At 43.7% G+C, this 15,072-nt stretch overlaps 1 protein-coding gene across 2 annotated transcripts in view; it reads right to left on the minus strand.

Annotated features, from left to right (window-relative positions):
- Positions 1-267: 267 nt before the first annotated feature.
- The window catches only part of EFEMP1 (EGF containing fibulin extracellular matrix protein 1), a 42,425-nt gene continuing 27,620 nt past the window's right edge, over positions 268-15,072 (minus strand). For both annotated transcript variants that reach the window (XM_032683269.1, XM_032683270.1), the window contains exons 5-11: positions 11,669-11,791; positions 8,253-8,372; positions 6,363-6,482; positions 4,839-4,958; positions 3,267-3,390; positions 2,976-3,171; positions 268-1,472 (exon numbers count right to left, since the gene is read on the minus strand). In XM_032683269.1, the coding sequence (XP_032539160.1) occupies positions 1,314-1,472; positions 2,976-3,171; positions 3,267-3,390; positions 4,839-4,958; positions 6,363-6,482; positions 8,253-8,372; positions 11,669-11,791 (962 nt within the window). In that variant the 3' untranslated portion in view covers positions 268-1,313. The remainder of the gene's footprint in view (positions 1,473-2,975; positions 3,172-3,266; positions 3,391-4,838; positions 4,959-6,362; positions 6,483-8,252; positions 8,373-11,668; positions 11,792-15,072) is intronic.

Below are 15,072 nucleotides of genomic sequence, written 5' to 3' on the forward strand. Positions count from 1 at the left end.
CTGGAGTGGAGTTTTCCTGTCAGTAAAACTAAAGCTCACTGGGCAACAGGTTTGTCCTTCTGCAAGGAACATTTTAGTCTTCCAAGAACTGCACGGCCTCAGATCTGGATCATTCTGGCTTTGCAGACTCCCCCAGTACCTGACAGTAACAGTGGTAGTAACAAACCACCTCCAAATAGACTCGGTACAATATGGTAAGAGATCTTTATTTAAAAATTTTGTACATCAAAGGATTAACTGCTACATTTTTTTTTTTTAAACAAGAAATAAGATTTTACATATTACAAAAGATGTTATTAGTCCTTGAAAATTAGAAATAAATTTTATGAACACTGTACATGATACATCTGAGCTGTAAGAGCAGGAACAGGACCGAGTGCCTGGAAGTGATATAACTTAATAAGGAAATGCACTCCATTCTTAGTATACAACATAATACTTCTGGAAAAATAGTATGTTAAGTTCTGTCTGAAAATGCTGCATCCCAGTAACTACCAACAGTGTTCTCAGGAGTGTTCTCATGGACATTTGTGCCCTGCCCGGGGTTTTTTTCCATTTGGAGTTTCTTTCTCTGTTGGAGGAATGTTCTTCCTATGGTCTATTTTTCTTGGAGAGAGCAGGATGTTATTCCGTGGCACGGTTAACACAATCTACATTTAAAAACCTGATGCAAAGCTTTTCTCACAATGTAACTTCACCTCCAACACAGATTAGGAAAACCCACTGTGATAGCACATAAATGCCTACAGAAATAGATTTTTTATTGACTGTTACCTTTTGTTACAAAGTAGTTAAAAAGAAGAAATATATTTCAGCTTATCGGATAACCGTTACTTTGTGTATCATTCAGACTACATAATTTTTTTTCCTTTTTTGAGATTCAGTGTAGCTGCATTAGAATTTAAAATAAAAAAAAAAAACAACACAGAAGATCACTTTTAAATGGCATGACCTATTTGGCTGGGGAGGGGGCGTGAGGTTGTACAGGATACTATGAACATACGGTTCTCATACAAAAGCGTAGTATGGATCTAGTCCGAGGAAGGTAATTAAAAAAACCCCAAGATTTAAATCTTTATACACAAAGTGACAATGCCCATGTTATACTATGGAACACATCTACTAACTGGGAATTACAGGCGTAATGCGTGAATAAAAGATATCGACTTACTAAACGAATTTTTTTTTTCTTTTTTTTCTTAAAAAAAAAAAAAAAAAGAAGAGAGCAAAAATCTATAAATAAAATAGTAAGTGCTTTCTCTCTGGTAATATCTTTGGCTGCCGTGGTGCCGGGGGGGGGGGCGCGGGGTCCCCTAGAAGGCGTAGGGCCCCACGATGATGGTTAGCCGCAGCACCGAGCTCGTGCGGTAGTTCAGGCTGTTCACCGTCAGCATCTCCAGGTCCACGATGTGCTCGCGGGGCCCCGCCAGCGACTTCACCAGCACCAGCATGGCGCTCACCGCGCTCGTTTGCTGCGGGGACAACAGAGCTGGGCTCAGTCACGCGTCCCCCGGGGCCTCACCGGTGCTCACAAACACAGCGCAGGGCTGCTTTGGGGCGGCCCTGACTCGTCCCACACCCGGCCTGGCTGCAGGGAAAGCTTCACCTGACCCACAGGGGGAAACCGCGCTGCTGACTCTGCCAGGACAGTCTTTGTTTTTATCCCCGTCTATCAGCTTTTAAAATACAGAGAATCAGTAAAAGAAGAGCCTTAATGTCTTTAACAGAGGTGTTGCTAAGGGGAACTGTCATCTCATGGCTCGTTCTCCAGAAGCCGTGCTCTCCTCGTAAACTCTGGGAGTCTTTGCCACTGGGCTGTGCCTATTGCCATCCCCACCCTCCAGTGCTCCAAAAACTTGCTTCCCAGGCTGGGCTGGTGCTCCTGGGGAAGGCCTTGGCCATGACATGCTGCTGCTCTGGTAAATGGCACTGTCATCCCCAGGTAATGACAGGAGGGAAAACTCCCTCTCTCCCTTTGCCTGCTACAAATATTTTCTCACCGTATCACAGGAGTGGGGTGTGCAGATGAACCCAATGCATCTGCTGTATCCAAGATCTGGCTCAGAGTTTGACTAAACCAGTGGGAATAACTTCCCAGTAAGCCATTGTTTACCACAGTCCCCTGGCAGGAATAAACACATGCTTCCTTATTTAAAGCCCGTGCTTCCTTATTTAAGGCCTGTGATTTCTTTTTGGGTGCAACAAGAGGAGGTTGGAATTCTTACTCTAAGAGTCAGTCTGAAGGTTAGACTGGGGTCTAAACCAAGTGAGGCCTGGAATGATCTTGTTCTTATTTTAAGCAAAGAACTGTTTGCATTTTGGGGGTGGTGATGGGGTTTTGATGTGTAATAAATCCAGGGAAAAGCACTGGATTATAGGTTATGTCAGAACAAGTGAGATTCAGATGAGCAGTCCCTTGTTCCCATCTAGGGGAAACATGGTGCAAATGACAATGCCATACCTTGCTACACCTGTTGGATCAAAACCCCTAACCCCTAGATTTGAAGGAAAATAACTAAAAATGACAACCTTCCAATTAATATATTTCTGATAGAAGCTTTTGTGCTGATTCTGTTTTACTGAGTATAAAGCTACACACGAAAGAAAAGGATTTCCCAGGAATTCATAAATATTACAAGGGTCCAAGAAAATCAGATTTCCTCCAAAAACCCTCGGAAAGCAGATGTTCTGGACACTTTGAGTCATATGTATCTACTTGAATGCGTCCCACCAACAGGAAACAGTGTTGTTCCAAGTGGTTTTCTGAAATAGTTGCAGCGCTAAATGAACATAATATAAAGCTGTCGTAAATTGGGCTGAGCTTAGTTTGGGATGAGGCACTAACTAGAATGCTGTTAGTAATTTTTTGTGCCAGATGAGGAATGTAATTCAGGTGGTTGTACAAGGACTCTGCGTGTAATCCCCTCATAAATATTTATATCTGGGGTCGCAGGTGCAGCTGCAGCCGTACTCACCCTCAGGTAGAACTCCCCGTTCTCGTTGCCGGACTTGATCCGGAAGGTGTTGATGGTATTGGGGTAGATGGTGGTGGCCTGGATCTGGAAGATGTCGGAGGGCACCGTCCTGTCGGAGCGGATGCTCATGTACTTGTACACCACGGAGTAGGGCAGCTCCCGGCAAATGGCGTTGGACACGGGGCACACGCAGCGGCTGCGGCACACACAGGGGCACACACAGGGGCACAACACGTTAGCACAGCGCTCCCTGCTCCGGGGGAGCCGAAAGGGAAGGAATTCCCCTCTTACTTCTCGGATGTGAGCACGTAGGGCTCCTGGCAGGGATTTCTGGGGTAACAGCGGAACCCCCCGTGGTAGTTCCAGCAGATCTCGTCCTCTCGGCATTCGTTGGTTGTCTCGCACTCGTTGATATCTGGGAGACAGGAAAAGGGACTGTGAAGCAAACTCATCTCCATCATTGATAGACACGCTCTCTGTGCCTTCAGAACAACCAAAACCCAGCCCAGCCACCTGCTTGTCAGAAACCCCTCAGATTTCAGTGTTCTTGTCCTGCTTTTCTGGCTATAAAGGATTTCTCCAGGCAGAAGTGGAATGAACTTCTTTATTGAGTGTTAAGTAAGACTGGACATCTTAGTTGAGTGGAGATAGACATTAATCCCATGTAATCCAGCTGTGGAACCACTGCAAAGATTCTCATTAGCAAAAGACAACTTTACAGCAGGAGGTGTCCTGAAGACAGAGGAGAAAGGAAATCAGTTCTTCCTTGAGACCTGCCTTTTGTCGGTTCTCATTTCTAATAACCTGGGTTTCATGATCCAAAATGCTTAATTAATGGCTGCATTTTAACTAAAATAGCTTTGAAAGGAGCAGTGAAAACTTGTTTATTGGGCAAAGCAGAGCTTCCTTTTTTACCTGGGAGAAGGAGCCTGGAGGGAGGTGGGGACTGTCAGCCCTGCACTGTATTAATGCTCCTTTTCCTGTCACTGCCAAAACCCCACTGTCTGCCTGCACAGGCTCCTGAATTTCAGAGGCGCAGAAAGGAGTTATTCAAATGTAATTAGATCTTTTAGATGCTCCAACTGTCCCACAACATGCAGTACTAGCTGCTGTTAAGGTAGAAAAGAAGTTAATCTGAATTTTGTAAGAAAATATATCGATAAAGAAGAGCTGTTTTCTCCTCTCTTCTGCCAATAATTCTACACCTGTTTATTTCTAAAAAGAAGGGCTTTTAAAACAGGTTCTGGGTTGCAGAAGCAATGGCTCTTGAGCTTAATACATTGTTCTGCAATGTTCAGTAACAAGATGATGGACATTTAACACCAGTGAGGAAAAACCACAAACTTGAAAACCCTGGCATTTGGTGGCACCTGGCCAGAACATTTATTTTCCTAAACACAAATTATCTAAGCTGCTGAAGGCATTTTTTTTTGCATTTTTTTATTTTAGTCTTCTGTTATCAGAACAAACATATCTTCCATTTCTGCTGTGACTGGATTTAGGAATCTCTGTAAAAAGAAACATGATACAAAGCCACGTTTCACGTTTGTAAAAAACCAGCTGATTTTATTCAGGGATGTTTAACTCTGAAACTTGGACCCACTACCTCGACATCTTAAGTTTTACCTGGGGGTCACAAACCCTGGAATTTTGTCCTAGGAATCTGAAGGACTGGGAGTTTGAGCTGCAAGATTCAAATGAGATTAATTGAATATCTTATAATCACCAAATGCTTTATCAGCATATCTTCTGCTGACAAAATAATAATCCTGGCATGAAATATAACCGTTTAGAGAGCAGGTATTTTTAGTCCTGGCTGAAATGGTGCTAATAAAGGCAGGGTTTTGAGGTGAGGGCACTTACCTTGACATGTTCTGCCTCCCACTACCTGGTATCCTTCAGGGCACACGCAGGAGAATTTCCCTGGCTCGTTGACACACTGGTACTGACAGATATAACTTGAGGTTCTGCATTCATCAGTGTCTGCAGAGAGCAAAGAGCTCAGTTATTGCCTCTTAACTTCTGCCTTGTTACACAACCAAATGGAACAGCTAAATGCTTCAAAATAATAATAAAAAAAAATATCAGTCTACAAAGAATGTTGTAAAAAACCTCAGATGTGCTGCTCAGTGCCTCCAAGACAGATGGAAAGGCCAGTTCTGCTGGGGTTTTATCAATAACCTTCCAGGAGGAGAGTTTGGGGTTTGAGGAAGCAGAAGCTAAATTAGGCTTCAGGATAGGTTTGGGAAAATAACTCCTGAAAGCCTTGTATACTTGTAGTATTCCAAAGTGGGATTACTTTGAGGGGGAAAGAAACACAGATGTGAGATTAGTTAGTAAGGCAAAAATGTTGCCTTTGTACTTGTGCCCTGTGCTAATGGAGTAGCTCTTTGGGAAAGAGGAAAAGGGTGTTTTTGCCTTCTATTAATATTCAGTGTATCCCATTCTCCTGCTTTTTTATCCCTGTGTAACCATCATTTACCAGTGAGAGAATTCCGGTGCGAAACAAAATTTCAACGGTGAGTGCCATGAACAGGAAACTCATTTAAACCTCCCAAAACTGGGGATTGGCTTGGGAAACAGCAGAGCTCCCTCCTACCACCTCTGAGGCTTGAGCCCAGCTCTGGGTTCGAGGTCAGGGATGTCCTTGGAGGCTGCATTCTTGCTGCTCCCTGTTCTGTTCAAATAGGATTAGCTTAAGCAGCTTGGCCAGGGAGCATCTGGGAGAGCTCTTCCAGCTCGTTCGGGAGGGCAGCGCCCAACCAGGGACCCCTCTGGCTCCAGGGCTGGCAGAGAGGACGTGGGGCTTTCAGGGTGAGATCACTGGGGTCCAGAAGGGAATTAGGGCACCCCCGTGGAGGTTCTGGCAGAGGAAAGGGAGTGTGGGTTGTATAATCATCAGGAGACACGCTGTTTGTGTACACAGGCCTGAAAGCACCTCCAAAGCACGACTGTCGCTTCCTTCACGTCAGAAATCTGGAGGGTTGGTTTCCAGAGGAGCCCAGCAGCACAGAGAATTGCCCTTGTTTTTGGTTTGCATTCCTTTCCAATTCATTTAGTGGTCATCAGCCTCAGACCACACACCATTCCAGGGAGTTTGGGAAATAAGGGCTCCGGAGCCTTATTCTTCCCAGCTGTTTCCCAGGTCTTGTTTGGCACTTATTGTAGAGATACCCACCCCTCTCTGTACCTCAGTGCAGCCACTCAGGTGTGAATTAGCCACATTTGCACCCTAAAAATAAATATCTTAAAGGTTTTGGCTCCAAACTGCACCCGCTGGAGGGTGGCTCCACTCGAATTATGTCCCTCAGCTCACAGAAAAGCGTCTGGGAAAACAAAAAGAGGGCAAAAAGTTGCTCTTCCAAGGCACAAAAAGGAATCACTCACCTTCACAGTTGATTCTGTCACTGCTTAACTCAAAGCCTGGGTTGCACTGACAGATGAAAGAACCCAGGATATTGTAACACTGTTGTGCACATGGGTTATTGGCATCACATTCGTTTATATCTGAAAGGGAAAACAACAGATATTTATCTTGGGTGGGTGGTAATTAGGCTCAGTGCATTAGTCCTTAGGCTGGGCCTACTGCTCAGCAGCTCAGCTGACTCTCCCAATGGAGATCTGCCATCACTGCAGCAATGTTAGATCTGTGCTTTACATTCCATGTAAAAAAGAGCATTTTTCCAGGAATGGGAGTTATTCTAATGCGTGATGAATTCTCCCAAAAATGTTTAGTGTGGCTATTAAACTCCACATTCCAGCCCCCCCCCCTTTTTTTTTTTTTCAGGTATGAAATGCCAAGTGTCTATAAATAATTGATATAAGGAACACATACTGATAAGACCTCTCAGCATGCAGTGGTTAAGATTTATTTGAGCTATTTATTGCCCTTAAAATCGGTTCTTTGAGATTCCATTGCAATTATAACACGAGCCTTGGAGGCCAGTGGGGTTTTGCAGTGCTCTGAGGCCTGGCCCATGTTGGGGGAAGGTATGTTTGTGTGCTGCCTGTTTTCCGTGGTGCTGCCCATCCCCAGAGCACTTGTGAGGACACTGCTGTGGGAAGGGAAGCAATTTTTAGTGGGAAGTTTATAGAAGTCTAATCACCTCTGGAATCTATATAAGCCTTGTTTTTCCACAGGCTGTTGATTAACTGCTGCTCCTCTGCCATTCACTGCATGGATTTCACTGTGTTTTCCCTTGTATTCCTCCCCTGCATGTTTTCCATTCATATTTGTTTATCCAATAACGAGGAGAAGCTTCATTTGGAAAAAAAAAACCCTCTGAGTTCGTGGCTTTTGCAAACACTTAAAAATGTCAGCAACAGTGTAATTTAGAGATACAACTGAAAAATGACGAATGTTGGGCACTCAGAAAAATGAGACCGATGAAGAGGATATTAATTCTCTGTATGATGAACATCCTAGTCCTGAAAAGGAGTCATAATAGGGGAAAACTCATCACAGATTTTTTTTCTTCCTTTTTTTTGTTCTTTTCTGGCAACAGTGCAAAGAATGCACATCATGCAGGTGGTACCAGAAGGAATAAATATAGATTACAGCCAGAAAGAGCTTCTGACCATCTCCATCACCAATCTCTTGATTTTTTTTTTTTTTGGATATTCTTTCTGTACTTTAGATACAGTTACCCTTTTATTATTACTCTAATCCTTCTAGAACAGAACCTATGATTTCCAACTCGACATCAAGTCCTAAAGTTTTACTATCAAGCATCCCTTAGTGTTTTATTTCTAAGGGGAAGATCACCCCTGAAAGGCCATTTTTTGTGACCTTTGTTTTAATTTTTAACATTTTTTTTTCTAGATACTCAGATGTGACCCAGCTGCTTTCTTTCCTCACTACGCTGCCCATGTGCTGAGGATAATTGCACTTAACTGCAGAGGTTTAGTCCTGGTTTCCTTGATTTCCCAGTTCCAGCCTTTGGTGTGTGAACTGGCATTGATATTGGGGAAGCCAGTGATAATGCAAACTGAAGGAATAATGAATATTAAATATTAAACTAATGAATATTAAATAGCGACTATAAACCTCCCTGCCAACCAAACAGCAGGTGTTCAGTAAGGCTCCAGTTTTTCCTCTCTCCCTCCTGTCCTTGGATCTCTTGCAGAGGAGCCTTTCAGAGCAGCCACACCCTGTGTCACCGGCTGCTCTTTATTTCCCTCGAGTCGGGCTGAAAACGCTGCCATGTCAGCCGTGGCAGAGGGGATTTGTGTCCCCTGGGCGAGGTGAGGTGTGATTCCATGCAGGGCATTCCTTACCCACGCAGGTGTGGTTGTTGGATGCCAGCTGGAAGCCGGCGTTGCACTGGCAGTAGTAGGAGCCGGGGGTGTTGACGCAGCGGTGGTGGCAGTAGGGGGGCAGCGTGCACTCGTCGATGTCTGCGCCACCAAAAAACAGGGGTTAGTTCCAGTGCAGCCACAGCCCTTCCCTGCTGCTCTCTGTGTCCCAGGGAACTTAACTGCGCTTGAACGAACCTTACCTGAGCCTAGGTATTGCTTCTACGGATATTAACAGGAATACTCTTTTTTTTTTTTTTTCCCTTTAAGTACGTTTTTAAAAACAATTTTTTTATGCTCAATGCACATCTCGATTTTTGTGTCAACTCTGTACTGCTTGATCTGGTTTATTTAGTGTAGGTAAAAGTCCACGTTTGGTTCAGCTTTTCCCCCGGGCTCCCTCAGGATCAGACACGATGCCGACAGCACAGGGAGAGTGGCTCGGAGCTCGTGTTCCCAAAAACTCATGTGCAGCGCTCCTAGCACACACTAAATCTTTGCAGCTCCATTAGGAACAGTCCAGATTTTCTGTGCAAGTCCAGGGGAACGGCGAGGAGAGAAAATTAATGGGCTTAGAAAGGAAACAGGTGGTGCTTTTGCAGAGATCCCCAGAACCTGACTTGCTCCCCAAGGAGCTGCCATTGCTGCCTGTCCTGGACACCTCTCCAGGTACCAGCACCTGGCTGTACATCTCGGGCAGTAAGAACCTTCCCCACATTCTCCCTGATTTGAGGTGGAGCAGCTGCCTTTCCAAGCGTCAGCATTCCTGGTGTGCATCAGAGCAGAGCTTTCACCTGCCAACCGCACCAACCTGGACCAGCCCATTCCTCTCCCTCTCCGTGTTCTCAAAGGTTTCCCTGCCTTCTGGAGGAGATGCTGCCTCTGGTTTTGCCTGGAATACACTTTTATTATCCCATTCTGGTGCCTTAGCTGGGCCTGCTGGAGCTTGGTGGAGCAGTCCACGCCGTGCTCCCAACATGTACACAATGGGAGATTTCAAAGGATCAACAGTCACACAAATAATCCCAGCACTCCCTGGAACAAAGAAAGGCACTTCCCATATCCATGCCAGATCTTGAGTTTCCTACCTCCAGCTGTTTCCACCATGGATGTGTTTAAAAAGAGGCCAAGACTTTTTTTACTTTTTTTTTTTAATAATGAGGAAAGTGTTTGTTTTAATATCAAGTGAAAAAAATAATCTTTGGAAATTAACCCTTTCTTTGTCAACTCTGCAGTTGCTGTTTGGGGCTGAGCTTTAGTGGAGTGGTTTGGATGGTTCTGAATGAAAAGGCTTAGGCTGGAAAATTCCTGGCTGTCCATACAATTGTCACTGTGACTCCTTTGTGGTGGAGAGAGAAATTTGGAAGTGGAATAAATCAGGAGACAGGGTAGATTTCCATCCTTGACTTTTACAGGACTAAGCTCTTACAAATTACTGCTTAAAAATAAAAGCATTATACAATATAGGTGTATGAGCAATGCTTTGCTGCTTAGGCACTGCATTTATACACAGAAATACTTCCAGGATCTGGAAGGGAAAATTCAGAGGGAATTTTCCCTGTGGGATTGGGCACCTCAGCTCTGTGCAGATCTCAGGGCTGAGCATCATCTAATCCATTGGGCCAAATCTTCTGTTTGAAGTGATGCTGGAAAACAACTCATTCTCTCTGAAAAGGCTAATTTGGCAGTGTGTGAACAAGAAAATAAAATAAAATAAAAATCTAAAAAAAAGGACAGGAATTATTAGTGAATTTTGATTAAAATCAACCAATTGTTAAAAATGTCTTTTTTTTTTTTTTTCCCCTCCTTCTACCTCGAAGCCAAAATAGTCTGGAAAAATTTCTTTCAAATTTGAGAAACATTTCCTCCCATATGGAGAACCTCTATCAAGATCTGGCCCCGAGAACATTTTCTGGCTGAGCTGTTAGAAAAATCCCCCAAGACAGGCTTTATTCTGAAATGCTGACAGGACTAACTGTTGGGATGTACTTCTAATTTAGGTCACTGTGTAATATGTAACACAGGTGTTATCCTTGGGCTTGACCTAAATAGGAGAAGGGAAATTTCCCTTTCCAGACATCTTCATGTACAGATTTAGATGCATAAAAGTGAGTCCAGTGAGACTCTCAGTCAGGACCATGGGGCTTATTATTAGAAGTGCTGTTGCATGGCAGTAATATAATTTACCTGCTCTAAAAAACTAAACAAACCCCAGATATTAAAAAAAAAAATAAGCAAAGCAATTCTTCTACCTCCATTCCAAATTCCTCATCCTACTCCTGCACAGGGAACTGGGAAAAATCAGATACACCTGTGTTTACACCAGTTTGACAGTTCAGGGCCTGATCTACATTTCTTAGGAAAGAGATAAGAATTTTTGGGTTTATTTCTACAGCCCTTGGCTTGGAACCTGGAAGAAAGAGCCATGCCCAGCAATTTAAGTTAGAATAGGTATGTACTAAAACCTCCCCAGTTTCTTACCTGTATGGCCTTTTGGGAAGAGATTAAAACCAAAAATCAACAACTTCTTATGCATTTCAAGTGTAGGATCCCCGAGACAAAAAGAGGAAAACCTCAAGTTCTGCTAAGGACAAAAAAAACCAACCCCAGAAGAGTGTTGTGTCTTACAAGAGGCTGTCTTGAATATCACCTTGTGATGTACATGTTTGACTCTGTTCTTTCATGGTTGTTTTTATGATGTGGCAGACCTTAGGCTGCAGTGCCTATAGGAGCAATTAATGCCCTGGAATTATGATTCAGGAGGTGTTAAATCAAGGCTGAAGGAGCAGAGCAATGGCCCTTTGGCACAGGGATCCCAGATGAGGCTGGAACAGGGAAGATGCCGTGTTTACCCTGCACTCGGGTTTAATTTCATGCTGTACTTGCACAGGTCCCAAGGGTGTGCCAAGGGCTTATTTTGGCACAGGGAATAAAGCCTGGGGGTTTACAGGTTGCAAATCTCATATACCTGCATTCAGAGTTTCCATCTCTTTCATTTACCCATAAAATCAAGCCCTGGCCAGGCTGCACAGGGATGAGGTTTGGGTGGAGGCAGTGCTGCTCCTACAGCTCTGCTGCTGAGCTCAGGGCAAGGATGGGCTTTGGTTTGCTGCCATCACACACCTATGGCACTACCTGGGACATGGGTAACACCCCCCTCCCAAACAATAAACACTGTGGGAAACGCTGGAAAATCCATCTCATGGAGTTCAAGTGTTGATTGTGCTTTAAACAGTTCCTCTCTCCGTATTTCAGTGGTTAAGGACTGTGCTAAGGTCACTATCCCGTGGCATTCCCGAGTGGATTAGCTATTTTACACCACACCCCCACCCACTTCATGATCAACATAAAGTTTCTGCCATAGGTGATGAGAGAAACCCATTCAGAGCACCACTTACCAACACACTGGTCCCCTCGCTTCTGGTAACCAGGAGGGCACTGGCAGCTGAAGGACCCTCTCAGATTGACACACACTTGGTCAGCTCGACAGGTATGGGTTCCAGTTGCACATTCATCTATGTCTTTATTTAAAAAAAAAAATAAAAAGGCAAATGCAATATTAGTATTTAAATGAATTACAATATTTAGCCTTCGAAATGCTTTGCCTTCAAGTTTCTCACAAGTGAAGGCAGCAAAGTTCCAATGTGTCCCAGGATGTCATCTCAACACTTACTCCATGTGCAGGATTTAAAATGTTACCAAATTTCTGACAGCTTTGAATTCTGATAGACTGCATTTGTAGATATTTTCAGATGTGGTTATTTTTAAACAATCAAATCCTTTTATTTGTCAAATACCATTAATATTTTGTACTTATTGGCCTAAAACTCTCTGTGAACTTCTTGCAGCTTTATCATATTTTAGTAATTTGACTTTGTTGTTTGTTTTTTTTTTTTCCCCCCATGGTGGTTGGATGTTTCATGTTGAATTACTCTGGAAAATTTCAGCAGATGTAGTTCAGCCCTTTCTCAAGGAGGAGATGAGTTAGAAACATGTTGTTTTGCTGATACTAAAAAGGCTCTGGTGATCTCTCTCCCATGGTTCTCGTGCTCCATGCTTTGGACAGGGACTTGGAACTTGGGATGTGGTGGCCTTCCCATCAGGAAGAGATCTGCCTCTTGTCATTCCCATGAAAATTCCCCTAATTCAGTCAATCTGTTCCAGCCTTTGGAAACGGTTTCCGTGTGTTTGAACAGCACAGTTAAAATGCAAGGGCTTCTCAGAGTAATTCAGGCAGCTTTTAGTTCACACTGAATGCAGGTTTATACAAGCATAAACCAGCATTTTCATTTTGCCTATTCATTATAACTGCTGGAGGTACTTAATTATAATTAAACTGCATGTGCTGACAAATGAATTACAACTTGCTTTCTCATCTGAACATCCAGAAATGTTGGAGAGCTTTTTATTGTAACATGACACAGTACAGTGAAATGACTTTTTAATTTTGGCATCCTACACAATTTGGAGACTCCAGGCTGAATAAACAAATTCCTTAAAACTTATGATCTCTAGTTTACAAATCTCAGCTGACCTCTCTATTTGTATAGGCACTGGGGATGTTAGAACATCACCAGTGGCAGATTCTGGGTGGTGCTTTGGAAAAAATGATGGATTCTTTCTCATAACAAATGAAAACAATTTTGACCACAAGATTCAACAAAAAATAAACCATCAACAGTTTGAATTAATTCTCAACGTTTGCCCTTTCCCCAAACGTCCAAATATTTTACATACATTTTCTCCTTATCTGACGGGGAAAATAAAGCCCTTTTATGGTAGGCTGGGCTTTGCATTTGTGCCCAGTGTCAGTCCTAAAGCTGCTGGGTCGGTGCAGGACTTGCTGAGCTCACTGTTGTGTCCTGACACCTGAAAAGCACATTGCCAGGTGTAAAGATTTTCAGGGAATACAACTGGCTGCCTCCTACCCCCCTGGCACATCATTAACGCTGGAGCCAAAGCACAGGGCAGCTCAAGGCAAGTCTTTGCAGGGACCTCACTGGGCTTTGCATGTGCTCCTAATTCCTATAAAAGCTGGGAATAAAACGGCTCAACACTTATACAGTCCTTTTTGTTGCAGAGTGTGCTGGAACAAAGAGAGTTTATTTGATCTTTGGGAGTTTCATATATGAGTAAATGCAACGTGAGTTCCCTTTTAAGGTGGATTGGTTAAAATGCATGGAATAATAAGCTGCTCCAGCTAAAATGATTCAGACTAGATTGACTTGTGCACTCAGGCTCTTTGGTTGCTCCTGATGGTAAGTTCAGTTTGAAAGAGGAACAATTATCTCAAATTAGTTTTAGCCTGCTGGCTGCCTCCTCTTTTGGAAAACTCTTGGAGGGTTTGAAGTTATGGCCAAAGAGATCTGGGTTTATGAGAACAACTTTGTCTTGAGACTTGTTCCAAGGAATCCTTTAGAGCCCTCTGAAGCCTCTTGTTCTGTGAGGATCCTGGCCTGGGTGGTGTGTTCTCTGTGTGTCCTGCCCGTCTTCTCCATGCCAGGGAAATGTCTGTCAGGAGGTGGACTGTTCTTGGTGGGCTGCAGAAGAGCTTCACTGTGGCTACTCTGCATCAGCACAGTGGTGCTTCCATTTGTGACTGGCTGCTGGATGGCTTTTGTTGGGCTGTGATTCCCTGGGCAGTGTTGATCTGGGATCCCCGCTGTGTCCATGGGTGTTCTGTGTATCTGCAGTTGGGCAGGGGCTGACTGAACTCTGAGCTGATGGTTCCAGTTATGTCCCCTCTGTAGGGAAATCAGTAACTCCCAGATCTTCATTGTTGTAAGAGCTTATTTTTCCAGTAATCAGGCTTTTCCAGTCCATTAGATCCTCAGGTTTATCATGACTTGCACAGTGCCCTCTGAGTCTGTGACAGTGATCTGGAAGCTGCATCAATTCCTGCTTCTAATGCAACGTTCCTGTATCCAATGCCACAATCTGGGGATGAGATGGTGGTTAGACAAAGCAGGTATTTTTCCTTATGTTCTACCACCTCATTTCATTTGATCTCTCTGGGCAAAATCCCTGGGCTGAAGTGTGAGCAGTGAATGAGGGTCTTGGGAATCCATGGATTTGGTTCCTGCCTGGTGCACATTGATTTGGTGGTCCCTGAGAAGCCTCTGCAGTGTGGAGCAAGGGTGTGACAGAAACTCTTACAGGGACACCACAGAGCTCCCCAGCTTGAATCCTGAGAGCAAGATGACTGTGACCTTTCCTCTCCTGCATGAATGTTTAATAATGTGTTACGTGCATGTGTGTTTATGATAATTAAAAAAATTAAAACAAGACTCTCCGCTGCACACACTTGTCCCTCTGGGGAGAGGGTGAGAGAACAAACATGTGACAGATGTTTGTCATGTTGCTTAATGCACTACTGGAAAGCACTCAAGATACCACAGTGATGAGTGCACTATAAGAAACAGATCTAGAAAGAAAATATTGGGCTTTTACAAGCTCATTCTTGAGCATCTTTCCTCCACATCCTCTTTTCCAAATTTGGTGTCATCGTGATAAAGTTCATTTCCATAAATGTTGCAGCAACTTATTCCACAGCTGAAGCCTCTGCCTTAAGCCTGATAAGAAAACACCTGAAAACACTCTCAACTCATTGCTCATCAACTCGGTTTAAATTTACTTTCTAGATGTTACACATACCTTTGTTCACCCAGGTAAGCCATATAAACTCCATCAGAAACCAGTAATAAAGTGGTCTTCTCTTTTAGTGTTACCCTTTCTTTTTTTTCCTTTGTATTTTCTGATCTCAGCTAGCATTTGAAAGGTTGTGCTGTTCACCACAGATAAA

The sequence above is a fragment of the Chiroxiphia lanceolata genome, chromosome 3 (assembly GCF_009829145.1).
Source record: "Chiroxiphia lanceolata isolate bChiLan1 chromosome 3, bChiLan1.pri, whole genome shotgun sequence".
Taxonomy (NCBI): Eukaryota; Metazoa; Chordata; class Aves; order Passeriformes; family Pipridae; genus Chiroxiphia; species Chiroxiphia lanceolata.